The sequence below is a fragment of the Microcaecilia unicolor genome, chromosome 10 (assembly GCF_901765095.1).
Source record: "Microcaecilia unicolor chromosome 10, aMicUni1.1, whole genome shotgun sequence".
Classification (NCBI taxonomy): domain Eukaryota; kingdom Metazoa; phylum Chordata; class Amphibia; order Gymnophiona; family Siphonopidae; genus Microcaecilia; species Microcaecilia unicolor.
In genome coordinates, this window is record NC_044040.1 from 11,581,066 (window position 1) to 11,607,078 (window position 26,013).

At 46.1% G+C, this 26,013-nt stretch overlaps 1 protein-coding gene across 1 annotated transcript in view; it reads left to right on the plus strand.

Annotated features, from left to right (window-relative positions):
- The window catches only part of GDI2 (GDP dissociation inhibitor 2), a 41,023-nt gene extending 26,473 nt beyond the window's left edge, over positions 1–14,550 (plus strand). The window contains exons 7-11 of the mRNA XM_030215805.1: positions 1,791–1,890; positions 2,762–2,933; positions 12,426–12,570; positions 12,661–12,715; positions 13,341–14,550. Coding sequence (XP_030071665.1) covers positions 1,791–1,890; positions 2,762–2,933; positions 12,426–12,570; positions 12,661–12,715; positions 13,341–13,490 — 622 coding nt within the window. The 3' untranslated portion in view covers positions 13,491–14,550. The remainder of the gene's footprint in view (positions 1–1,790; positions 1,891–2,761; positions 2,934–12,425; positions 12,571–12,660; positions 12,716–13,340) is intronic.
- The last annotated feature ends 11,463 nt before the right edge of the window (positions 14,551–26,013 follow it).

Sequence of the window (26,013 nt, forward strand, 5' to 3'; positions counted from 1 at the left end):
CTGGTGACTTCAGTCATATTTGCCTAGAGATGATCACAAATAACTAGCCTGTAGTAAAATGCAAGAACTATTGCCGATATGTACAGTGGGGGAAATAAGTATTTGATCCCTTGCTGATTTTGTAAGTTTGCCCACTGACAAAGACATGAGCAGCCCATAATTGAAGGGTAGGTTATTGGTAACAGTGAGAGATAGCACATCACAAATTAAATCCGGAAAATCACATTGTGGAAAGTATATGAATTTATTTGCATTCTGCAGAGGGAAATAAGTATTTAATCCCTCTGGCAAACAAGACCTAATACTTGGTGGCAAAACCCTTGTTGGCAAGCACAGCGGTCAGACGTCTTCTGTAGTTGATGATGAGGTTTGCACACATGTCAGGAGGAATTTTGGTCCACTCCTCTTTGCAGATCATCTCTAAATCATTAAGAGTTCTGGGCTGTCGCTTGGCAACTCGCATCTTCAGCTCCCTCCATAAGTTTTCAATGGGATTAAGGTCTGGTGACTGGCTAGGCCACTCCATGACCCTAATGTGCTTCTTCCTGAGCCACTCCTTTGTTGCCTTGGCTGTATGTTTTGGGTCATTGTCGTGCTGGAAGACCCAGCCACGACCCATTTTTAAGGCCCTGGCGGAGGGAAGGAGGTTGTCACTCAGAATTGTACGGTACATGGCCCCATCCATTCTCCCATTGATGCGGTGAAGTAGTCCTGTGCCCTTAGCAGAGAAACACCCCCAAAACATAACATTTCCACCTCCATGCTTGACAGTGGGGACGGTGTTCTTTGGGTCATAGGCAGCATTTCTCTTCCTCCAAACACGGCGAGTTGAGTTCATGCCAAAGAGCTCAATTTTTGTCTCATCTGACCACAGCACCTTCTCCCAGTCACTCTCGGCATCATCCAGGTGTTCACTGGCAAACTTCAGACGGGCCGTCACATGTGCCTTCCGGAGCAGGGGGACCTTGCGGGCACTGCAGGATTGCAATCCGTTATGTCGTAATGTGTTACCAATGGTTTTCGTGGTGACAGTGGTCCCAGCTGCCTTGAGATCATTGACAAGTTCCCCCCTTGTAGTTGTAGGCTGATTTCTAACCTTCCTCATGATCAAGGATACCCCACGAGGTGAGATTTTGCGTGGAGCCCCAGATCTTTGTCGATTGACAGTCATTTTGTACTTCTTCCATTTTCTTACTATGGCACCAACAGTTGTCTCCTTCTCGCCCAGCGTCTTACTGATGGTTTTGTAGCCCATTCCAGCCTTGTGCAGGTGTATGATCTTGTCCCTGACATCCTTAGACAGCTCCTTGCTCTTGGCCATTTTGTAGAGGTTAGAGTCTGACTGATTCACTGAGTCTGTGGACAGGTGTCTTTCATACAGGTGACCATTGCCGACAGCTGTCTGTCATGCAGGTAACGAGTTGATTTGGAGCATCTACCTGGTCTGTAGGGGCCAGATCTCTTACTGGTTGGTGGGGGATCAAATACTTATTTCCCTCTGCAGAATGCAAATAAATTCATATACTTTCCACAATGTGATTTTCCGGATTTAATTTGTGATGTGCTATCTCTCACTGTTACCAATAACCTACCCTTCAATTATGGGCTGCTCATGTCTTTGTCAGTGGGCAAACTTACAAAATCAGCAAGGGATCAAATACTTATTTCCCCCACTGTATATATTCCTCTTTCTTCTAAGTGTTTTAGTCTATTTGTTAAACTTGTTTCCTTTGATTATATTCCTATTCTGATCGTCTACCTCCCCTCCCCTCCTCTCTCTGCTTTTCTAGATTGAGTGCCATTTATGGAGGTACCTACATGCTGAACAAACCCATCGAGGAGATTGTGTTTGAAAACGGAAGAGTAGTTGGTGTAAAATCTGAAGGCGAGGTACTGTGGCTCTTCCATTCATGTCAGCAGATAACATTAAATGACAGCTTTATGTGTCAACATTGTTATTGATGATTCCACCTGGTAACACATCCATTAGAGTACATACCTAACAAATTGTAAAGCTATCGTTCTTATGTACATTCATCTTAAGTTGCTGTCATCAGTTTTTGCTTTATAACAGTACCCTTTCTTATCCCCCTCCCCCCTTACTACCTTCACTTTTGCCATGTACACTGAAAGAAACAACAGTCAGCATGTTACATTAAACTCAAACCGTAATTTCCAATAGTAACACCTTACATTATTCCGTGATTGAACCCCTTATTACTATTAAATGACAGCTTTAAAAAAAACCAGCACCTTTTAAGATTTTGCGTTCAGTGATTGCATTTTGCTTTGGGAGGGACAGGGAGAATGTCCTGACACATCTACCAATTGAATAGTTGAATAGTACAACGTTTATGGCTAGGCAGTCTTTTTTTTGTTTTTTCTCTCTCCCTAAAACTTGGGTATTCAGGAGATTAGGTTTAAGAAAAAATTTAAAAAAGTGTTTTTGGGAGGGTCTGGCATTTTCTTTTATAGTATCTTAATCTGCAAATGAACCTCTTGGCAATTGCTGTGACCCCAAATAAAAGCCAGGCAGAGAATGGGAAGAGACGGTGACTGTACAAAGACATCTGTGTAATGGTGAAATTTAAGGGAAGAAGAGAAAACGCCATTTTGGATGGAATTTGGGAAGAATCCTCCAGGCAAAATGAGTGTATGGGACGGAGCAGGGTTCAGAAGGCAGGGTTAATGGTTTTAGTGCACCCTGGCAGGAAGTCCCTTTTATCTGACGGCTTAGTGGTCTCGTACATATGTATTGCAGGTTGCCCGTTGCAAGCAGTTAATCTGTGATCCCAGCTACATGCCTGATCGAGTTACAAAAGTGGGCCAGGTGATTCGCGTGATCTGTATTCTGAACCACCCGATCAAAAACACAAATGATGCAAATTCCTGCCAAATCATCATTCCACAAAACCAGGTCAACAGGAAATCTGGTAAGAGCTGACAGCACACTCTGCATTCAGGGTCCCACTCTATAGCAGTATCTTGCCTTTGTGCCTGTTGAGGCTTTTTGTAGCTGGAAAAGCCACTGTATAAGCTACTGTTTCAATTGTCAAGTGCTTTCCAAGGAAGAAACAACTGAGACAGATGTGATGTATTCAAAGCCCACCTCTTCAAGGTCGCCTTCGGCACCTAACCACTATACCTCTATTCAGGAAATCTAGACTGCCCAACTTGACATTTCGTCCTTTAGATTGTAAGCTCCTTTGAGCAGGGACTGCCCTTCTTTGTTAAACTGTACATTCTCCGAGGACAAGCAGGCTGCTTGTTCTCACTGATGGGTGACGTCCACGGCAGCCCCTCCAATCGGAATCTTCCTAGCAAAGTCCTTTGCTAGCCCTCGCGCGCACCGCGCATGCGCGGCCGTCTTCCCGCCCGAAACCGGCTCGAGCCGGCCAGTCTTCTTTCGTCCGCACTCGGTACGGCTGTGTTTTTGTCGTGTCGAGCCCCGGAGAGTCGACCTCGCACGTCCGTTTTAAAATAGACGTGTTTTTTTTTCTTCGGAAAAGTTCTAATTTGTTCGGGAAGTGCTCCGGAAACCCCCTTGGGTTTCGTTTGCCCCTTCCCGTGTTTCCATTTTTTGCCCCGGTAAGTTTTCTTTCGTCGTCGGGGTAGGCCTCTTTTCGGCCTCGGTCGAGATTTTTCTCCCTTAAAGTTTTGGTGCTCCAAATTCGTCATTTCGGATTTTGATTTCGCCGGCGTGATTTTTCCGCCCATGACATCGAAGCCTTCCAGCGGCTTCAAGAAGTGCACCCAGTGCGCCCGGGTAATCTCGCTCACTGATAGGCACTCTTCGTGTCTTCAGTGTCTGGGGGCCGAGCACCGTCCTCAGAACTGTAGTCTGTGTTCCCTGTTACAAAGGCGGACTCAGGTAGCGAGATTGGCCCAGTGGAACGTTTTGTTCTCGGGCTCTTCGTCGGCATCGGCACCGGGGTCATCGTGTGCATCGACGTCATCAGCGTCCAGACCTTCATCCTTGGCCGCCAGTGCATCGAGGCATCGGCCCTCTGCATCGGCGCCGAGACATCGGATAGCTGCATCGACGTCGGTGGTACCGGGACCTCGTCTCCTGATGTCGTCGGACGGTGGTGCATCGGGTGGAGTGCAGGTGAGGGCTGTCCATTCCTCTGCTGGTGGCGGTGAGCCTTCGGGTGGGTCTCCCCCTACCCTGAGGGCTCCTGCGGTACAGCCCCCCCGGGATCGACCTGCTTCGACCTCGGCCCTGAGGAAGCGACGGATGGATTCTACGTCCTCCTCGTCGGTGCCGGGGAGCTCCGGTGACATGCTTCGGAAGAAGTCGAAGAAGCATCGACACCGGTCTCCTCCCCGCGTCGGCACCGAGAGCTCTGGGTCGCCGAGGGAGTCGGCACCCAGCAGGCATCGGCACCGAGAGGACCGCTCACCCTCTGTTCAGGAGGTGTCGATGCGCTCCACTCTGGACAGCCCGGAACAGCCTACACGCCCGGAACAGGTTCTGACGTCGACGCCTGCATCGACCTCCATGCCTTTCTCTGCAGCCGCTCTGAACGAGAGCCTCCGGGCCGTTCTCCCAGAGATTCTGGGAGAGCTGTTGCGCCCTACCCCTCCGGTACCGGCGGTGCTTGCGCCTCCGGTACCGTCGAGCGTGGCGCCGGCTGGCCCATCGCCCGGGGTGAGGTCCCCGACGTCGGTACCGCGTGCGGTGCCGACTGCGGCCACCTCCCAGGAGGGCTCCCCGACTACGTCGGCGGAGGGAGCTTTGCCGATGCGGGCAAGGGAGTCTACCTCTCGACGCCCCCATCGTGGACGTGGCTCCACGGAGTCGAGCCGGGCGAGGTTGCAGACACAGGTCCGTGAACTTGTGTCTGACACCGAGGGTGAGGCCTCGTGGGAAGAAGAAGAAGACCCCAGATATTTCTCTAACGAGGAGTCTGAGGGTCTTCCTTCCGATCCCACTCCCTCTCCTGAAAGACAGCTTTCTCCTCCCGAGAGTCTGTCTTTCGCTTCCTTTGTCCGGGAGATGTCTACGGCCATCCCCTTCCCGGTGGTTGTGGAGGACGAGCCCAGGGCTGAAATGTTTGAGCTCCTGGACTATCCTTCTCCACCTAAGGAAGCGTCCACTGTTCCCTTGCACCATGTCCTAAAAAAGACATTGCTTGCGAACTGGACCAAGCCACTAAGTAATCCCCACATTCCCAAGAAGATCGAGTCCCAGTACCGGATCCATGGGGACCCAGAGCTGATGCGCACCCAGTTGCCTCATGACTCTGGAGTTGTGGATTTGGCCCTAAAGAAGGCTAAGAGTTCTAGGGAGCATGCTTCGGCGCCCCCGGGCAAAGACTCTAGAACCTTAGACTCCTTTGGGAGGAAGGCCTACCATTCTTCTATGCTCGTGGCCAAAATCCAGTCTTACCAGCTCTACACGAGCATACACATGCGGAACAATGTGCGGCAGTTGGCGGGCTTGGTTGATGCTCTTCCCCCTGAGCAAGCCAAGCCTTTTCAGGAGGTGGTCAGGCAGCTGAAGGCGTGCAGAAAATTCCTGGCCAGAGGGGTGTATGACACCTTTGATGTTGCGTCCAGGGCCGCTGCTCAAGGTGTGGTGATGCGCAGGCTCTCATGGCTGCGTGCCTCCGACCTGGAGAATAGACTCCAGCAGCGGATTGCGGACTCGCCTTGCCGTGCGGACAATATTTTTGGAGAGAAGGTCGAGCAGGTGGTAGAGCATCTCCACCAGCGGGACACCGCATTCGACAAGTTCTCCCGCCGGCAGCCTTCAGCCTCTACCTCTACAGGTAGAAGATTTTTTGGGGGAAGGAGGACTGTTCCCTACTCTTCTGGTAAGCGTAGGTACAATCCTCCTTCTCGACAGCCTGCGGCCCAGGCTAAGCCCCAGCGCGCTCGCTCTCGTCAGCAGCGTGCGCCTCAGCAAGGCCCCTCGGCTCCCCAGCAAAAGCAAGGGGCGAGCTTTTGACTGGCTCCAGCAGAGCATAGCCGACATCCAAGTGTCAGTGCCGGGCGACCTGCCGGTCGGGGGGAGGTTGAAAGCTTTTCACCAAAGGTGGCCTCTCATAACCTCCGATCAGTGGGTTCTGCAAATAGTCCGGCAAGGATACACCCTCAATTTGGCCTCAAAACCTCCAAATTGTCCACCGGGAGCTCAGTCTTACAGCTTCCAGCACAAGCAGGTACTTGCAGAGGAACTCTCCGCCCTTCTCAGCGCCAATGCGGTCGAGCCCATGCCATCCGGGCAAGAAGGGCTGGGATTCTATTCCAGGTACTTCCTTGTGGAAAAGAAAACAGGGGGGATGCGTCCCATCCTAGACCTAAGGGCCCTGAACAAATATCTCGTAAAAGAAAAGTTCAGGATGCTTTCCCTGGGCACCCTTCTCCCCATGATTCAGCAAAACGATTGGCTATGCTCTCTGGACTTGAAGGATGCCTACACACACATCCCGATACTGCCAGCTCACAGACAGTATCTGCGATTTCAACTGGGCACACGTCACTTCCAGTACTGTGTGCTGCCCTTTGGGCTCGCCTCTGCGCCCAGGGTGTTCACAAAGTGCCTGGCTGTAGTAGCAGCGGCACTTCGCAGGCTGGGGGTGCACGTGTTCCCATATCTCGACGATTGGCTGGTGAAGAACACATCCGAGGCAGGAGCCCTGCAGTCCATGCAGACGACTATTCGCCTCCTGGAGCTACTGGGGTTTGTCATAAATTACCCAAAGTCCCATCTTCTCCCAGTGCAGAGACTCGAATTCATAGGAGCTCTGCTGGATTCTCGGACGGCTCGCACCTATCTCCCAGAGACGAGAGCCAACAACTTGCTGTCCCTCGTCTCGCGGGTGCGAGCGTCCCAGCAGATCACAGCTCGGCAGATGTTGAGATTGCTGGGCCACATGGCCTCCACAGTTCATGTGACTCCCATGGCCCGCCTTCACATGAGATCTGCTCAATGGACCCTAGCTTCCCAGTGGTTTCAGGCTGCTGGGGATCTAGAAGACGTGATCCACCTGTCCACGAGTTTTCTCGAATCCCTATATTGGTGGACGATTTGGCCCAATTTGACTCTGGGACGTCCTTTCCAAATTCCTCAGCCACAAAAAGTGCTGACCACGGATGCGTCTCTCCTGGGATGGGGAGCTCATGTCGATGGGCTTCACACCCAAGGAAGCTGGTCCCTCCAGGAACGCGATCTACAGATCAATCTCCTGGAGTTGCGAGCGATCTGGAACGCTTTCAGAGATCGGCTGTCCCACCAAATTATCCAAATTCAGACAGACAACCAGGTTGCCATTTACTATGTCAACAAGCAGGGGGGCACCGGATCTCGCCCCCTGTGTCAGGAAGCCGTCAGCATGTGGCTCTGGGCTCGCCGTCACGGCATGGGCCTCCAAGCCACATATCTGGCAGGCGTAAACAACAGTCTGGCCGACAGACTGAGCCGGATTATGCAACCTCACGAGTGGTCGCTCAACTCCAGAGTGGTGCGCCAGATCTTCCAAGCGTGGGGCACCCCCTTGGTGGATCTCTTCGCATCTCGAGTGAATCACAAAGTCCCTCAGTTCTGTTCCAGGCTTCAGGCCCCCGGCAGACTGGCATCGGATGCCTTCCTCCTGGATTGGGGGGAGGGCCTGCTGTATGCTTATCCTCCCATTCCTCTGGTGGGGAAGACTTTGTTGAAACTCAAACAAGACCGAGGCACCATGATTCTGATTGCTCCTTTTTGGCCGCGTCAGATCTGGTTCCCTCTTCTTCTGGAGTTATCCTCCGAAGAACCGTGGAGATTGGAGTGTTTTCCGACCCTCATCACGCAGGACGAAGGGGCTCTTCTGCATCCCAGCCTCCGGTCCCTGGCTCTCACGGCCTGGATGTTGAGAGCGTAGACTTTGCCTCTTTGGGTCTGTCAGAGGGTGTCTCCCGCGTCTTGCTTGCTTCCAGGAAAGATTCCACTAAGAGGAGTTACTTCTTTCTGTGGAGGAGGTTTGCCGTCTGGTGTGACAGCAAGGCCCTAGCTCCTCGCTCTTGTCCTACACAGACCCTGCTTGAATACCTTCTGCACTTGTCTGAGTCTGGTCTCAAGACCAACTCTGTAAGAGTTCACCTTAGCGCAATCAGTGCATACCATTACCATGTGGAAGGTAAGCCGATCTCAGGACAGCCTTTAGTTGTTCGCTTCATGAGAGGTTTGCTTTTGTCAAAGCCCCCTGTCAAGCCTCCTACAGTGTCATGGGATCTCAATGTCGTTCTCACCCAGCTGATGAAACCTCCTTTTGAGCCACTGAATTCCTGCCATCTGAAGTACTTGACCTGGAAGGTCATTTTCTTGGTGGCAGTTACTTCAGCTCGTAGAGTCAGTGAGCTTCAGGCCCTGGTAGCCCAGGCCCCTTACACCAAATTTCATGATAACAGAGTAGTCCTCCGCACTCACCCTAAGTTCTTGCCAAAGGTCGTGTCGGAGTTCCATCTGAACCAGTCAATTGTCTTGCCAACTTTCTTTCCCCGTCCTCATTCCTGCCCTGCTGAACGTCAGCTGCACACATTGGACTGCAAGAGAGCATTGGCCTTCTACCTGGAGCGGACACAGCCCCACAGACAGTCCGCCCAATTGTTTGTTTCTTTTGATCCCAATAGGAGGGGAGTGGCTGTAGGGAAACGCACCATTTCCAATTGGCTAGCAGATTGCATTTCCTTCACTTACGCCCAGGCGGGGCTGGCTCTTGAGGGTCATGTCACGGCTCATAATGTTAGAGCCATGGCTGCGTCGGTAGCCCACTTGAAGTCAGCCTCCATTGAAGAAATTTGCAAAGCTGCGACGTGGTCATCTGTCCACACATTCACATCTCATTACTGCCTGCAGCAGGATACCCGACGCGACAGTCGGTTCGGGCAGTCAGTTCTTCAGAACCTGTTTGGGCTTTAGGATCCAACTCCACCCCCCGAGGGCCCTGTTTGTTCTGTTCCAGGCTGCACTCTCAGTTAGTTGGTAAATTTTTTAGGTCAATCTCAGTTATGTCCGCGCCGTTGCGAGGCCCAATTGACCATGGTTGTTGTTTTGAGTGAGCCTGGGGGCTAGGGATACCCCATCAGTGAGAACAAGCAGCCTGCTTGTCCTCGGAGAAAGCGAATGCTACATACCTGTAGAAGGTATTCTCCGAGGACAGCAGGCTGATTGTTCTCACAAACCCGCCCGCCTCCCCTTTGGAGTTGAGTCTTCCCTTGTTTCTCTTTTGCTACAATACGAGACTGGCCGGCTCGAGCCGGTTTCGGGCGGGAAGACGGCCGCGCGGGCGCGCGAGGGCTAGCAAAGGACTTTGCTAGGAAGATTCCGATTGGAGGGGCTGCCGTGGACGTCACCCATCAGTGAGAACAATCAGCCTGCTATCCTCGGAGAATACCTTCTACAGGTATGTAGCATTCGCTGCGCTGCGTAACCCTAGTAGCGCTTTAGAAATGTTAAGTAGTAGTAGTAGATGTATTCACCAGAAGAGACTCGGTATCCTCAAAGCTATGTTTAGTCTTGATAATGCAGATAGCGTTCATGGAATTACGTTTCTCTCGTTATATTCATGTCATACAGATATGGTTGTGGCTTTTTAGATTTAATATACCATCTTTTCCTGCAAATACAGCAAGGCAGAGCACAAACTACGAAGGAAAGTGAGTGAAAAGAATGCCATGCTATAGAAAGTGTGACTATCTTTAATTTTTCTGCTTTTCTAAGAGCGATCAGTCATTCGTAAAACCAGTCATGCTGTCATTGTAGGGCTGAATTGCTTCAACTAGCTATACTGTTAATGCTTTAGATGAAGGGAAAACTGCAAGGAGATTTGATAATAGGAGACGGCATGACCCTATCTGACCCATTATGTGGGCTGAAGCCAGTAGGCGGAGCTTGTCACCCTAGCAACTTCATTGTTTTGGGTGTACCAAGATAGTGGCGGCTGCATTGGGGGAGAATTAAAACCACCCTGGGTAGAGACTGGCTTCAGCCTTGTGGACAACATGCCATCTCCTGTTATTAAACCACCTTGGGAAGCTGAAAGAGAATTCCAGAGAGATGGTATGATACAACAAAAAGAACTCTGCCATTGTGGTATTCCAGTCTTGCATGACAAACTGATGGAATGTGTAGACGGCAGTCATTAAGACCATGTAATATTCCTTAAAGTCCCACAGATCAGTCCAAAATTGGTGGGTTTTCTGTCAACCAGCAGATGGAGACAGAAAGTAGTTCTTTGAGATCTGCCTCTTTAGGGTATCATATGTCCCTGTAACCCACAGTATTTCTGTCTCCAGCGAATGGTGACGGTACACCTTGCAGCTTTTGTTGATTCTTGAACCACTGCTAGTGGATTTAAGGTGAGCTATATCCCTTCTCACGATACAGGATAAAACTACATTACAGAAAGTTCTTTAGGGGGGCACTTGGTGGCATCCAAGCCTCCTTTTCTTGTCACTCCCTTTTCCTCTGGAGGGGTTCTTAAGGTAAGCTCTGGAACTCGTTACCAGAGGATGTGGTAACAGCAGTTAACGTATCTGGACTTAAAAAAAAAAAAATTATTATTTTTTGAAAAGTCCAATGTGACCAATCAAGGTCACAAGTACTTAGCAGGATTCTATGCTACTAATCCCAGAGATAGCAGTGGCTTTGCCATTTCTGTAATTAACATTATTGGAATCCTTAACCTCTACCATCATACCACTCAAAAATTCTAATTGCAGCGGGGTATTAACAGGGGCTGTAGTGGAGGACTTGAGCTCTTTAAAAAAATTCAGTGGGGAACCCATCCAGCCCTGGAACTTTGTGGTGGAAGGTCTTGGATTGCAGCTTGAATTTCTTCTCTGGTAATATCACCATCTTGTAGTTGTCTTTGGGTGATAGGTTTTGGTATGTAGAACCCAGCTCTTAGCCTCTGAGAATCTATCTGGGCCTGTGTGATGCATATAATTATAAAATCAAGTTGGTATTTCCTGGTCCTTAAATACAAATTGGCCTCTGTCCTGGAAAATATTGGAAATACACTTCTGGTTTTTATTTTTGTTCAGTTATTATTAAAGATGTTATCATTAATGGACAAAATGAAGAATGTTTTATTTCTTATCAGTCTCTTAATAGTAAACATAAAATCATATAACCCACGTCACGGGGACAGAACTGGGTTTTATTTTTGGATTTCTGGTACCGAGCTGGCAAATGCCATGCTCTTGCTTTATCATAATGTCGTGTAAAGATAACCCCTTCTCATTTACTTTATATATATATATATATATATATATATATATATATATATATATATATATATATATATATAGTTGCTTGTACTGATGTCAACTTCTGAAGTTCCATAGCTGTTGCCTGTTTCCCATGTACATGTGTAATTCACTCATTAAACAATTGCTCAAAATACATAAAATGAAAATGCATCCAACATTCGGCTCAGACGATGGGCAAGGCACAAATTAAGCATATACAAGTATTTAAATTCCAGATGTATTTCTCAGATCAGCCGTCTTTCATATGCAGTTGTAATTTTGTTGATTTATAGTAGCAGACTTAACTATTAATGGTAGCACTTATGCTAACTCAACCCCCTTTTGTGACTAGAGGTGGTGGGCCTGTGGCTTGTCTGTTAAAGCAGTGTATGTGAAGCCCGTCCCTGTGATATATTGTACTCAGCCAGTCTAGTTTTCAAGTTGTTGGCAATGAATATTTGTAAGAGATTTGCATGCACTGCTTTTGCTCATTGCCAGCGTTCCCTAAGGCAGGCAGTGATCAGTGTGCATAAAATGGCATTTTGTCTGACCTATGTAGCTCTTGTCCATTGGTCAGCAGGGTTCAAAGTGTCCAAGGTGATGGGCTCAGAGAGAGAGCGGTCTACTGCTGCAGCAGCCTCAAGGTGAAAAGTGCACTGGGTCAGTCAGGTTTTAAGAAAATCAAAAGCCACTTGTGAAAATGGAAACGCTTTATGCACGAGTGGCGAAGCGAACAGTGGGCTGAGACCCAGAGAAGCCCAGTTCAAATTCCCCTACAGTTCCTTGCGATCTTGAGGCAATGGAAGGTTAAGTTCAAACTTAGATTGTAAGCCCTTTGTGAACAGGAAAGTATCTTGGTGTACCTGAACGTAACAACTGAGAAAAGGCATGAGCTAAATCCCAAATTCCTTCTTGGACCTGGTAACAGCTCTGGTATTGCAGGCTGGTCATCCACCTTTCCTCCAGTCCACTCCCAAATGCAGTGTCCGTATCAGATTTAACAAATCAAGCTGGCTAGTACGACATGAGATTCCAGATCGGTGCATTACTGCAGAAGGTTCTACATGTCATTTCTTGGGTGTAGGAGATCTGTTTCTAATCCTGAATTGAAAGCTTAGACACCTGACACTTTCACTTTTTGCTGCTTATTTTGACAAATGTGTAATTGGGAATGTTCACTCTTTCAGATATCTACGTATGTATGATATCCTCTGCACACAATGTGGCAGCACAAGGAAAATACATCGCCATTGTCAGCACCACTGTGGAAACAAGTGACCCAGAGAGAGAGATCAAACCTGCATTGGACCTCTTGGAGCCCATGGAACAGAAGTGAGTGGGTCCCTCGTGTGGCTGTTAGTGGTGATGGCTTAGTTCTGCATTTTAAGCTTTCTTAAATTGTCTTTTCTTTTATTTTGTTAGGTTTGTTAGCATCAGTGATATGTATGCTCCTACTGACTTGGGAACTGAAAGCCAGGTTTGTACCAGCTGCATGGGCAGCCCATATAGGGGAGGGAGGTTGCTAACACTTGAGTTAGAGGAATATCAGAAAAGGCAGTTTCATGTCACTTTGTTCCACTTCAGACAATATAGTTCTAGTGCAGTAGTGTAGGTCCTCGGCAGATAACGAATATCATTGGAAACCACTTCAGTTGCTCACACATAATGCTGTTATAATGTGGAAATACAGAGCTTGAGGGTTCATGAAGTACCTAAGGTGGTCTGTATTTAACAAAGTTCATTCTTAAAACCGCTTAGGAGATGCTGATCCAGGGGTTCTCAACCCAGTCCTCAGGTTTTCAGGATATCCACATGAATATGCATGCCCTACCTCCATTGTATGTAGATTTTATATCATGCATATTCATTGTGGGCATCCTGAAAACCTGACTGGCTAGGTGTCCAGAGGAGTGGGTTGAGAACCCCTGTGCTAATCAAATCCCTAGGCAGAGAGAGAGTCCATTGAACAAATTGTTGCTTTTCAACATTAAGTGGCCCTTTGTGAAGGTATAACGGCAGCTCCCTGAGCCAGGAGTAGCAGCAACGCCAACTAAATGTTTCCTTAACTGCTGAAAAATTTCTGTAACTTTTTTGCTTTGTAGGTTTTTCTTTCTCGCACTTACGATGCCACCACTCACTTTGAGACCACCTGCGATGACATTAAGGACATTTACAAGAGGATGATGGGGTCTGAGTTTGATTTTGAGGAAATGAAACGCAAGAAGTGCGATATCTTTGGGGAAGATCAGTAGCAGATGAGTCTACATGGGTGAAAAGGAGATTTGGTCTAATTTCAGGAAGTTAAATGAACACTGTATAAAACTGAGCATTGTAAGCCCTGCTTTTGTAAACACATCTTTGAGAAATGGGAAGTATGATGCACTGGTAACAGCTCCCTTTATTTTGGATATCATGTACAAATTATTTTTGTTCAATAGGGCTGCTGTCCATAACTGACAATTACTGTTTGATTTTTTTTTTTTCCTTTAAAGCTACTGGCCACCAGTAAGGAAAAGTTTGTAAAAGACAAATTGGTTTATATTTAAATATTACCTAATTTTCCATGGCTATAAAAAAGTAACGTTTTTATTATCAACAGTAAAGGTATTTGTGGAATGAGGTGAGCAAACTTCCTGGACTTTAGGTCAGTAAAATTGACAAGATCCATTAGTCGTTTTTTTTGCCATGCACTGGAGCAGGCACCACCTGTAGAATTCAGTTACTATCTGGTCCAGTTTGTCTTTGTGTAAACTACTCAAAGTGCCGAACATCAGCTGTTGCCAAACATGCCCGTGGTACAGAATTCTAACCCAAAGCCTAAGGTTTTTTTTAAAAAACTGTTTACAGCAGCTGGGAGACAACTCTGTGTCGTGCTCCTCTGTTTTAATCTAATAAAATAACAAAGAGAAGCATTTAAACCAGGCAAGATGTGGAAGCATTTTCTGTAACTCATGGGTCAAACTGTATTGTGGGATTGTGACAGAGCCTTAGCCAAAAACTGAAAACCGGAACAATGCTCTTATGCGTCTTAGAATGAATCGATTTCTCTTTCTTTGCCCCATGCACAGAGCATTGGTCAGTTTTAACCCAGCAGGTGCCATGGGTCAGAGCAAGAGAAAGGAAAATTAAAACTGGGGGTTAAACTAGATGAGCTGCATCAGTGGCTTTCAGGACCACTAGGTTGAAAACCACTGAGCTGCATTATGCAAAAGTAAAAGTACAAAGTAATTAGGTCTTAATGAAAACAAAATTGCAGCTTTTTTTTTTTTTTTTTTTTGCTATTATATAACATTTAAAAGGCCTTACACAATGGTTGAGAATTAAATCTTGCAATTTCTTTTCAAACTGCTTTCATTGTGTGTTGAAATGCTTTAACACAAGGTCTGTATTATAAGGAATCAATTAATGCTGCAGAGACTTTAAGAATACTATTCCAGAGTAGATTGAACATTCATTGCAAAAAAAATAAATAAATAGAGAAACCCCCATTTTAAAAGCAAAACGAGGGTGCAGATTTTGGTACTATAAATACTAATTATAGGAGTTAATCGTTGAAATCACACTTAGCCACCCTTTACTCTCCTGTCATTTTACAAACTCCTACCTTGGTCTTGCAGTTGTAGCATCCCGTGGCTTCATGCGGCTGTTTGTTGCATCGGCTTCCTCTTCTGATGATAAAGAACCTCGGTTGCACTGGCCGCTTGTCTGGCACACTGCAGTGTTCTGCTACACGTGCAGAGCATGTATGTATACTAGTCCATTATCAGTGCATGGAACTTTAATGACTGCTTATGCTTCCTTCAGTTGCAGTCTCTGCCTTTGAGGGAAATGCTGCTAGGATGTTTTGCAACTGTAGCAATGTACTGTTGTCTGTTTAAAGGCTCTTGAAATGCTTACTGTCCATGCCAGATCAGAGGATGTATTCTGTGTCCCTCCTGCCAGCAGCTTGGGCAGAGCAAAAAAAAAAAAAAAGCAAAACAAACTCAAGAGCTGGCATCATTTCCGCTACAAGAAGCTGGTATTGCCTTCATTATTTCTTGGACTCTGGCGGTGTGATGTATATAAAAAAAATAGCTGAAGTGAAATCACCGAGTTTTCCAAAGACAAGCATGGCTAGGAAACCAAGCACAGAAAGTGCTGGAAAATAAGTTGGAATTCAGCCCAGCATCATGGTAACTGTTGCATCTCACTGCACTACCACGGGGTCTAGAATTTTTCTAGCCAGAGCAGTCTTTTCCTGTGTGCAGACTTACACAGCTCAGGCTTTGGGAAAAGAAGACATACAGGGGCTCATTTCAAAGCACATAGACTTACAAAAGTTACACAGTAACCTATGGAATTGTACGTTGAAGTGCTTTGAAATTATGCCTCATAGTGTCTCAGATGTGTTAGGAGGAGATATATGGAACACTGATACCTGGGTACAAATTATGCTACCCCATCATTTTGATATGAATTAGGGATGATGACCTTTTATCTTTTTACCAGGAAACAAAAATACATTGTGGAATCTTTATGGATCAAAATTCCACCTGATAGGAAATTGTGTGGAATTGGGGTTAAAAATTGACTTCAGAATCTAAATTGTACTTATTGAGCAAGGTGATGTATAGTATAATTTAGCATTTACATTCTGTTTAGAATTAGGTTCTAAATGCTGTTCAGAGCATAGCATCATTCTTATTATGTTTTTAAGTCTGTTTAAGCCTGGGCTTTCTCAGAACCTAAACTAGCATATCGTATAACTAATACGCTTTCTGCCTTAGTAACCTGAATCAGCAGTAAAATAGGAGCTATCCAGTCTTTGCTTTAGTGTCACTAGGGTGATGGGATACAGACATTAAATAGTTAATGTATCTATATCTCTATTTAAAGCTTTTCCAGAGCTGGGGAAGCAGTACAACTAGAGGCCATGAATTGACCTTACTCTTAAGTCTACCACCCTATAATGTTAGCAAGTATGTTTTCATAGAGACGGTGGAGGATGCCCTTACAGGGAAGGTGGTGTCGATGGTGATGAAAACATTGTGTAGAATTCAAAAAGATATGGGATAAACACAAAGGCTACTTTAAATAGAAAAGGGTTGGGATCGGAACAAAACTCATTGGTGCCTAGATGGCCATCAGTGGGCAGACTTCTAGAAAAAAATGAGGAGGACTTTGTACAATCGGTCATAATTAGAGAAAGATTTGGGTGGACTAGAGTAGCCTTTGATGGCAGCTCCAGTGCTGGGCAGACTTCTACAGTCTAGGCCCCAAAAATGGAAGGGACAGATCAAGAACAAGTATCCATTGTTTTGTGTTGCATTCGAATCACATGATATGAGTGCATCTCGGCAGGGGAGAGGAGACACCTTAAAGGTTGCTAGCGAATAGAATGTTGTCAGATTGTTGAATTACTGGTTCAGTCATGTATTGACAATGAATGTGCCTGCTGCAACCAGAATTACACAGATCATGGAAGACTGCTTTTATAATTGCTCTATGTATTTGATCATGTTGGAGTAGCAGGTGCAGCTCTGGCCACCTTATTGAGCATACTAGGGTAGAGCATGTGGATCTTTATCACCTATTTGGTGAGCAATCGTGTAAAAAAAAAAAAAAAAAAAAAGTTCCTAGCACTTAGCGAATGAGTCTTATCCTTAGACTAGAGCAGCTGAGGCAGACAAGTATATAGAGAAGGCCCCATCTCTGTCTAGCAACCTAGGAGGACAAAGGTCACACGAAAGAGCATCAGATTTGTGGCAGGAAGTGATCCTGAAGCCAGGACCTGCCCTCCACTTGATGTAATACCCTCTCACAATAAGGATGTTTGCAAAGGCATCTACCCATGAGCCAAGGGTTTGGACAGCCCTAGAGCTGTGGGGTGGGGGGGGCAGCTATTCTGGAAAGGCAGGCTCTACCTTAACCAGGCTGTTAACATCAACATCTTAAAAAAACCCAACTTTTTAAACCAGAACCTGAGTGAAAACTGAGAGTTGCTCACGAGTGCATGCTTTCAAACGGGGACTCCTTGAAGGATATCCTCAAGACACAGAAGCTAGTGCATCCTGCTAGTAGACCCAAGTGCCTTTTGAATAATGAGCAACTTGAAAGACTGCTAAGCAAGTTGTTAATAGAAACAACAAGTTTAAAATGTGTCTGTATAGAAATGTTAGAAGCCTAGAAAAAGAAGATGGGAGAATTATTTGGTACTAACAAAGGTAGATATGTTGGGCATCTGTGAAACTTGCTAGCAATAGAATAACCAGTGGGACACTGTCATACCAGGGTCCAAGTTAGGTTGCAGTGATAGGGTGGAAGATAGGGCAGAGATCTTCAGGATCTCACCCTTGACTGTAATGGATTGAAAACCCCTGCCTTAGGCAGCCTTGAATCAAACAATAAAAGTCCAGTAGGAAATAAAATTGACCTTAGAATCCTTGTGGATAGAAATCCCATCTGTAAAGGGGAAGAGAATAGTGATGGGGTATACTGCTGGGTGCAGCAGAATGCAGAGATGTTGAAATGGTAGCAGAAATCACCTAATACAATAATGGGTCATTTCAGTTACCCCGCTATTTGACTGGATAAACTAAGGCCAGGTTGTGCTAGGGATATAAAGTTCCTTAGAAGTACATGACTGACTCACGGAGAAAGCTGGTTCAGGGCCAACAACACACACACACTCAGTAATACTTTCCACCTTTGCTTGACAACATGTACCTAGACCACATTTTAAGATGTCCAGCGGTGATGGGTAAATCTAGTCCTTAGTGAAAACAGAATTTGGTGCAAGATGTGCTGGTGCTATGGCCACTAGGCAACAGTAACAATCAAATCTGATTTAGGGGCCCTTTTACTAAACCACGTAAGCGTCTTCGTGCACCAAAATGGAGTTACCTCCCGGCTACCGTGTGGCTCTTAAGGTAATTTCATTTTTTGCAGGTGTCTATGTGTGTCTGAAAAATGGCATTTGACGGGTGTAGGTCTTTACCGCCTGGTTACCGCTAGGTCAGTGGCTGGTGGTAAGGACTTGGACCCAAAATGGACACACAGACTTGCTGATCTCGACATGTATACCCTGGAGGAAAGGAGAAACAGGTAATATGACACAGACGTTCAAATATTTGAAAGGTATTAATCCATAAACTAACCTTTTCCAGAGATGGGAAGGCGGTAGAACTAGAGGACATGAAATGAGATTGAAGGATGGCAGACTGAAGAAAAATGTCAGGAACTATTTTTTCACGGAGAGAGTGGTGGATGCTTGGAATGCCCTCCCGTGGGAGGTGGTGGAGATGAAAACGGTAACGGAATTCAAACATGCGTGGGATAAACATAAAGGAATCCTGTTCAAAAGGAATGGATCCTCAGAAGCTTAGCTGAGATTGGGTGGCAGAGGCGGGGCTGGTGGTGGGTAGACTTCTACGGTCTGTGCCCTGAAAATGACAGATACAAATCAAGGTAAGATAAAAAGTAGCACATATGAGTTTATCGTGTTGGGCAGACTGGATGGACCGTGCAGGACGTTTTCTGCCATCATCTACTATGTTACAGCAATTTTCATTTTGCCGCACGTCCATTTTCGGCAAAAATGTTAAAAAGGCCTTTTTTTTACAGGTGCGCTGAAAAATGATTCTGCGTTTGCCCAAAACATGTCCACACTACCGCAGGCCATTTTTCAGTGCACCTTTAGTAAAAGGACCCCATAACAAGTAAGGTATGTACATGCAAGAAATCCACTGTGACTCCTGTTTGAAAATTAAATACTGAGGAAAATGCTCAAAATAAAATCAGAGGAGCAGCTGCAGCAGGCAAGAGTTTACAGCTGGTCTGGCTGTTCAAAATACCATCCTAGAAGTCCATAGTAACATAGTAGATGACGGCAGAAAAAGACCTGCATGGTCCATCCAGTCTGCCCAAGACAAACTCATGTGTATACCTTACCTCGATTTGCACCTGTCTCTCCCAGGGCCCAGACCGTACAAGTCTGCCCAGCAGTTTTTCCCGCCTCCCAACCACCTGTCCCGCCTCCCATCACCGGCTCCGGCACAGACCATACAAGTCTGCCCTCCCCTATTCTCGCTTCCAAACCACCAACCCCTCTTCCCCCCACCTGCTCTGCCACCCAATTTTAGCTAAGCTTCTGAGGATCCATTCGCATGAAGAAACAGACTCAAGTCCACCCCAGAGAGTTGGCTTGCTACCTCTTTTTTTTTTTAATTAAATATGTGGAATATGATAGTGAATGTGGTTAAAAGGGGAGGTAAATAACTCTTTAGAGTTTAAAAATTCCAAAAAAATAGAAGGATCTGAATGACAATACTAGGAAACAGTGTTAAGGAAGGGCAAGGTCAGTGTAAAGCAGTAGCATGTCACAGTGCAGTAATACTGACCAAGCCAATTCACGTGGAATGGGCTTTGTTGGCAGTGCTGCACAGGAACCACTAGTGTGGCTTGATAAGAGGCCCTAAGGAAGGTAATGAAAGCCTTTGAAAGGAAGTTTGCATTGGTGTAAAAACAAAATGAATTTTTTAGGTTATATTAAACCAGTACCTGCTAAGAAAATCACTTGGCGCACTACATGAGCAAGGGGTAAAAAGGGTACTGAGAATGAGGCTAAATTATTTCCTTTGGTCTTCACTGAGGAAGATACCCATGCCAAAAATGGTATTTAGTGATGAGGCAGAGGAGCTAAAACAAATCTTTAAAAGCTGGAAGGTGTATAGGACAAAATCACCTAGACTGGATGGTATAGACCCAGTGTACGGAGAATATAAAATTAAATTGCAGATCTATTCTTAATAATTTTGTAACTTGTCTTTTTGAATCAAGCGTGGTATCTGAAACTTGAAAAGTAGCCAGTGTAATGCCACTTCTTAAAATGGAAGGTTGAGGAAATTTGACTGATCGGCACCAGACAAAACAGTAGAGGCCATTCTATAAAGAACCATATTACTGAACAGTATTTAGGCATGGATCGATAAAAGCCAACATTTATTTAGTCCAGGGCATTCTTGACTTACATAACATAGTAACATAGTAGATGACGGCAGAAAAAGACCTGCATGGTCCATCCAGTCTGCCCAAGACAAACTCATATACCTTACCTTGAATTGAATTTGTACCTGTCTTTTTCAGGGCACAGACCATATAAGTCTGCCCAGCAGTATTTCCCGCCTCCCAACCACCAGTCCCGCCTCCCATCACCGGCTCTGGTACAGACCGTATAAGTCTGCCCTCCCCTATCCTCGCCTCCCAACCACCACCCCCTCTTCCCCGCCACCCAATTTCAGCTAAGCTTCTGAGGATCCATTCCTTCTTACTACTCCACCATTTTCTTGAAAGGTGTGAATTAAAAGTAAGCTGCTTAACAAAGTCCAGATATATCCAGTATCGGAGAATGTAGTAAGAGCAGTTAATTGTAGTACAGTTTAAAGTCCATAAACCATCACTGTAGTGGATTTAAGGAAAATCCACTGCTGCTTCCTGTGAGAAGCTGCATGTGATCTTTTACCCTTTTGGAGGCTTGCCAGGTACTTGTGACATGACTTAGCCATTGTTAGAAACAGGATACAGTGCTTAATGACCATCTGTCTGGCCCAGTATGATAGTGCTTACATACTGCAGTCCACCTGGCCAAGATTAAACAAGGGATAATAAAATGCTAATAGCTTTTCTATGTTAGATTTCAGTTCCTTGCAATTCTGCTCACTGCATCTCAAAAAACATGTAGTGCAATTAAAAAAAGGTACAGAGAAGGGTGATGAAAATGATAAAAGGGGACAGGATGACTGCCCTATAGGGAAAGACTGAAGCAGTGTGGGTCTTCAGCTTGGAGAATGCTGAGGGGGAGATAGGATAGAGGTAATATAAAATGAGTGGAGTGGAACAGGTAGACCTGAATCACTCATTTACTCTTTGCAAAAATATGAGGACTAGGGGGCATGCAATGAAGCTACAAAGTAGTTAAATTTAAAACAAATTGGAGAAAATATTTCTTCACTCAACATGTAATTAAATTCTGAAACTCAGTGCCAGAGAATGTGGTAAAAGCAGTTAGCTTAGCAGGGTTTTAAAAAGGTTTGGATATCTTCCTAAAAGAAAAGTCCATAAGCTATTATTAAGATGGAATTGGGAAAATCCACTGCTTATTTCTAGGCTAAGCAGCATAAAATGGATTGTTTTGGGGTCTTGTCAGGTACTTGTGACATGGATTGGCCACTGTTGGATAGTCTGTCCCACTACGGCAAAGCTTATGAACTAAGTAAAATGTTTTCAGGACATGCACGGGCAGTAAAAGCTAACTATTATAAATCATGTGCTCCGGATTTCATCGCAGCAGCATTAGTACCACCTCTGCCTATCAAGGTGCTGGAGCACTACATCCATGTCTTTAGCAGGGCCTATCCTTGGCCTCTATTTTTTAGTCAGTCAGGTACAACGGCTGCCATACTTGGTAAGAAAGTTCATCAAGGGGCTGCTATGTCCAGCAGAAGCCCCACTACTTGACTGGTTTCTCTACTAACAGGAAACACGAGAGGAGGGGGCAGTCCTAAATCTCCGTATTAGCTCAGAGCCACCAGTGACCATTCTTGCCTACTTATCCTGGCCCAGGGAGCTGAAGATAATTGCAGTAGTTTTGATGGCACATGTAGTGTAAAACATGCACAAACTTGTGCAAAAATACACTCGAAACCTTACCCTAAAGCAAAGGTACCTACCAGAGTTAAAGGAGAGCTTTGTGCAGCGCAAGACACGCGCCACTGGTCGTGTGAGTGCCTGCCCACCTGCTGTGAGAACACAGACTCAATATAATACTACACCAAAATATAAACAGAGGGAGGGAGGGAGGGAGGGATTGTGAGACTATAAAGCCTGCTGTCCTCACAGCATACCTGCTACAGCTAAGCTGATTCACTTTCTCCAAGGACAAGCAGGCTTTTATAATTTTCACAAGTGGGGAATCCCTAGGATCCAGGCTCACCAATAACAACAAACATTGGTGACTTGGCCTTGCAATGACATAACACAGATTAACCTGAAACTATAAACAATCTGAATGCGACTGCAGCCTGGAACAGAATATAATGGGCCTAAGTAGGTGGAGTTAGATTCTAGGCACCGAACAGATTTTGCAATACTGTCTGACCAAACCAATTGTAGCATGGGGTATCCTGCTCAAGGCAGTAGTATGATGAAGACCACATCACAGCCTTGCAAATGTCTTCAATGGAGGCTAATCAAGACCTTAAGGCATATTTTCAAAGCACTTAGCCTTCCAAAGTTCCATAGGTGGGCTAACAATGCGGCCATGGCTCTGACATCATGAGACGTGATATGACCCTCCAAGGCCAGCCCAGCCTGGGCATAAGTGAAGGAAATGCAATGTGCCTGAACAAATAAGTGCTCCGTGGGCAAGTTGGAGGCTTGACATACCAATTGAGGGCGTATCAGAGATGGACTATTTGAAGAACCCACCGGTCAAAGGTTATAAAAGGCCACCTTTCATGAAACATTTTAACCTTCCCGAGCGGCAAGTCGTCCAGGAGGACACTTCTACTGCAGCTATGCTCTGCTGGAAACAGCCAAAAGCTCATCCCTTGCTTTGCCTGGGGAGCAGCAGGGGCCTTAGGCACACGCTGTTGATGTGAATGAGCGTTCTGGGGTTCAGCCTGGCTGAGTAGGCTGGCAAGCAGATGTTTTGTACCTATGGGGACCTGACGCCGGTCTTTAGGAAGTCAAGGCACCTTAGTATCTCCTACACTGCAGCCTACCTTGTCTAACTGGTCTCCAAACAGAAAGGATCTCCTAAAAGGGAATTTACTTAGCTTAGATTTAGAAGCCACATCCGCGGACCAACCTCACAGCCAAAGACAGTGCCTTGTGGCCACACTCAAGGCCATGGACTTAAAAGAGGCCCTCGGCAAATCGTATAAGGCATCTGCCAAAAAGGCTTAACCAATCTCAATCTTAGCCACTTTGGTGTCTATCAAAGCCAAATCATCCAAAGTTCTATCCAAGACTCTCTCAGACCAGCGGAAACAAGCCCTAGTGACCAAGGAACCACAAATGGGCATCTGAACTGTCAAAGCAGAGACATGAAAACTACTCTAACAGAGCCTCCATACGACGATCCTGAATGTCTTTGAGAACCATACCTCCATCCACGGGGACAGTTTTCCTCTTCGTAACCACTGAGACTACTGCATCCACTACTGGAGGCTTCAGAAGGGACTTGTCTGAATCAGGAACTAGATAGAGATGCACCATAGATCTAGCGAGCCGAAAAGGACAATCCGGCACATCCCACTGTGCCTGAATGTCTTGTCTGATATCCTGGTTCATAGGGAAGGTCTTACCCAGTCTTCTAATGCCTTTCACCAGGATATCTACCTTATGGCCCTCCACGGCCACAGGCTCCTCTTCTTCAAAATGCAAGATAGTAGCCACCAAATAAATAAGCTCCTATAAATCCTCTTTGTGAAAAATTTGAACCACAGATGGATTCTTCCCCGGAAGCAAAGTCTCTGCACACGAGTTCCCTGGACCAAAGTCCTCAGAAAACTGTCCTTCTCCTAAATAACCGGCCTCCTCCAGCGAGGGCATCTCCTGATCTGGCTCAGAAACCAGATCCTCCTCTAGATCCCAGCACCCCCTAGGTTGCTGAGGCCACTTGCCTCTCTAAGCAGCCACCTAAAGGGGCCAAAGCTGGACCTGACTTTTGTAACATGAAGGCCTTGTACATCTGAAGGATGAATTCAAGACAGAAACCCCCCTCTGGTACCCCTGCTTGCTCGGGCAGAGCTATTGCAGACAGCTCCACCGACAGAGGATAAAATGGCGGAGCTACCTGCCAAAATGGAAACTGGCGTCTTTTTCTTACTGACCCCTGAATCCTGCTGAACCATGGTCGCAGGAGAGGAAGCGGAGTGAGAGGGATCGGCCACCGCCAAAATTTCTAACGCAGTGCAGTACTTGCAGGTACCACTTGCCCCTGCTGCTGACAGATAGTACAACGGTGGAGTTTCTCTGCCATTGCACGGCCCTCCGATACGTTGGCTAAAAGGGTACTGGCTTGCCTTCGTTCGCTTCCCCTATCTCGTAGCTTTTTTTTTTTTTTAAAACAGGTGCTGAAACCCACACAGAGTTGAAAAGACAGAGCTGCCTGCTCGTTAAGTCAGCGGGGAACAGATAGCTTACTCAGCTGTTCAGTTCTCTCTTTTTTTTTTTTTTTTTTTTTTAAAGTACTGGCTGCCTCTCCCAAAGGCAATACTCCTTTACAATGAAAGGGTAGCCCTTCCCTTAGTTATTAATAAAGCTGTGTGAGGATACACCAGAAGGGAGATGGGGAGGAAATAGGGGGGAGGGACTCGGGGCACCCGAGTTTAACACCCCAGAGGCTGAACACTAAGGCACTTAGTATCAGGAATGACCTCAATAAAATTCCTGGGCACAGAAGAACCAATAAAGAAAATATCTACAAATACCAGAAAGAGAGACTAATAGGCTCACGTCCTACCTGCTGGGAGACTGAGAAAATACTGAGGCTAGGGTCACATGACCAGGGCTCTCATTGGCTCTCTAGAGTCAGAGTTTTTTTCTCAGTCTCCACCTGCTGGTAGGCGTGCACAACCCATCAGTCCAATCCTGGGCCGGTCCGGAGGGACGCTAAGGAAGGTGGAGTTTCTCTGCCATTGCACGGCCCTCCGATACGTTGGAGTGGCTTTTTAAAAAATATTTTCATTTTGGCTATGCCCCCGCGTGGCGAACTTTTGGTCCCGGGTGCTGTCTGAAATCAAGATTTATTGGGGCCGTACCATACGGAGTCATCCGCTGATGCTCTTTGGGATCTATAAAAGTGTGAAACCTACAACCCCAGGTTTTATATCCTTTGCAAGACGATCGGTGTTAATTGGAAAAAAAACTATATTGCTGAGTTGGTGAGAGTCCGCGGCCCCGTCAATAGGCGTCTGGAGCACGCAAATGATTGAGCAACTGAAATTGGAAAGATGTGGAGTAACAGATTTCTCCTCTGAGGAGGGCAAGAACCTGGAAAAAATATGGGCACACTTCTGGGATACATTGCAGCCAGCTGCGAGAAGCAGAATCCTAAATTAACTGTATTGTTGGACTTTATCTGTGCGACATTAGACTCCTTGCAATTTAATGAAAATGAATAAAGGGTTACAGGTTGGGGGGGGGGGAATGGGAAAGAGGGGGGAGGAGGAAGGGGGGGAAGGGGAGTTGTAGAGGTTGAAAGAAAAGAAGAGTAGCTTTGTTAATGTTTAATATCTGTACAAGGGAATCTTCTCGGTAGATTGTTCATTTCATGTATGTATTGTTACTCACTGGAAACCTAATAAAAATGAGTTAGACATAAAAAATATTTTCAGAGGTAACATGCGCAACCAATGGGCCGGAGTACACGCCCCGAGCCATAAAAACAAAGCGATACCGCCGCAAATAAAGGTGGAAACAGAGCTGCCCTGCTCGTTTGCACTTCAAACTGCTTCAATTACTTTTTTTTTTTTTTTGAAAGACAAATACAGCTGCCTTGCCCAGGCCTCCCTCAAAGAGTTTGAGACAAGCTCCCAAACACATGACAGCGCACAGCAGTGCAAGGAGGAAACGTGAGGAATTGGGGGAAGGGACCCGGCCACCTGAATGTGACACCACTGAGGTGTAAAGAGACTCCCCGCAGGCCTCAGCCTCCAGATAAATGAAAGACACCGGTGCACCAACGAAATCCTAAAAATAAACCCCTTAGTCTGTAATAAAAACACTGTCCAC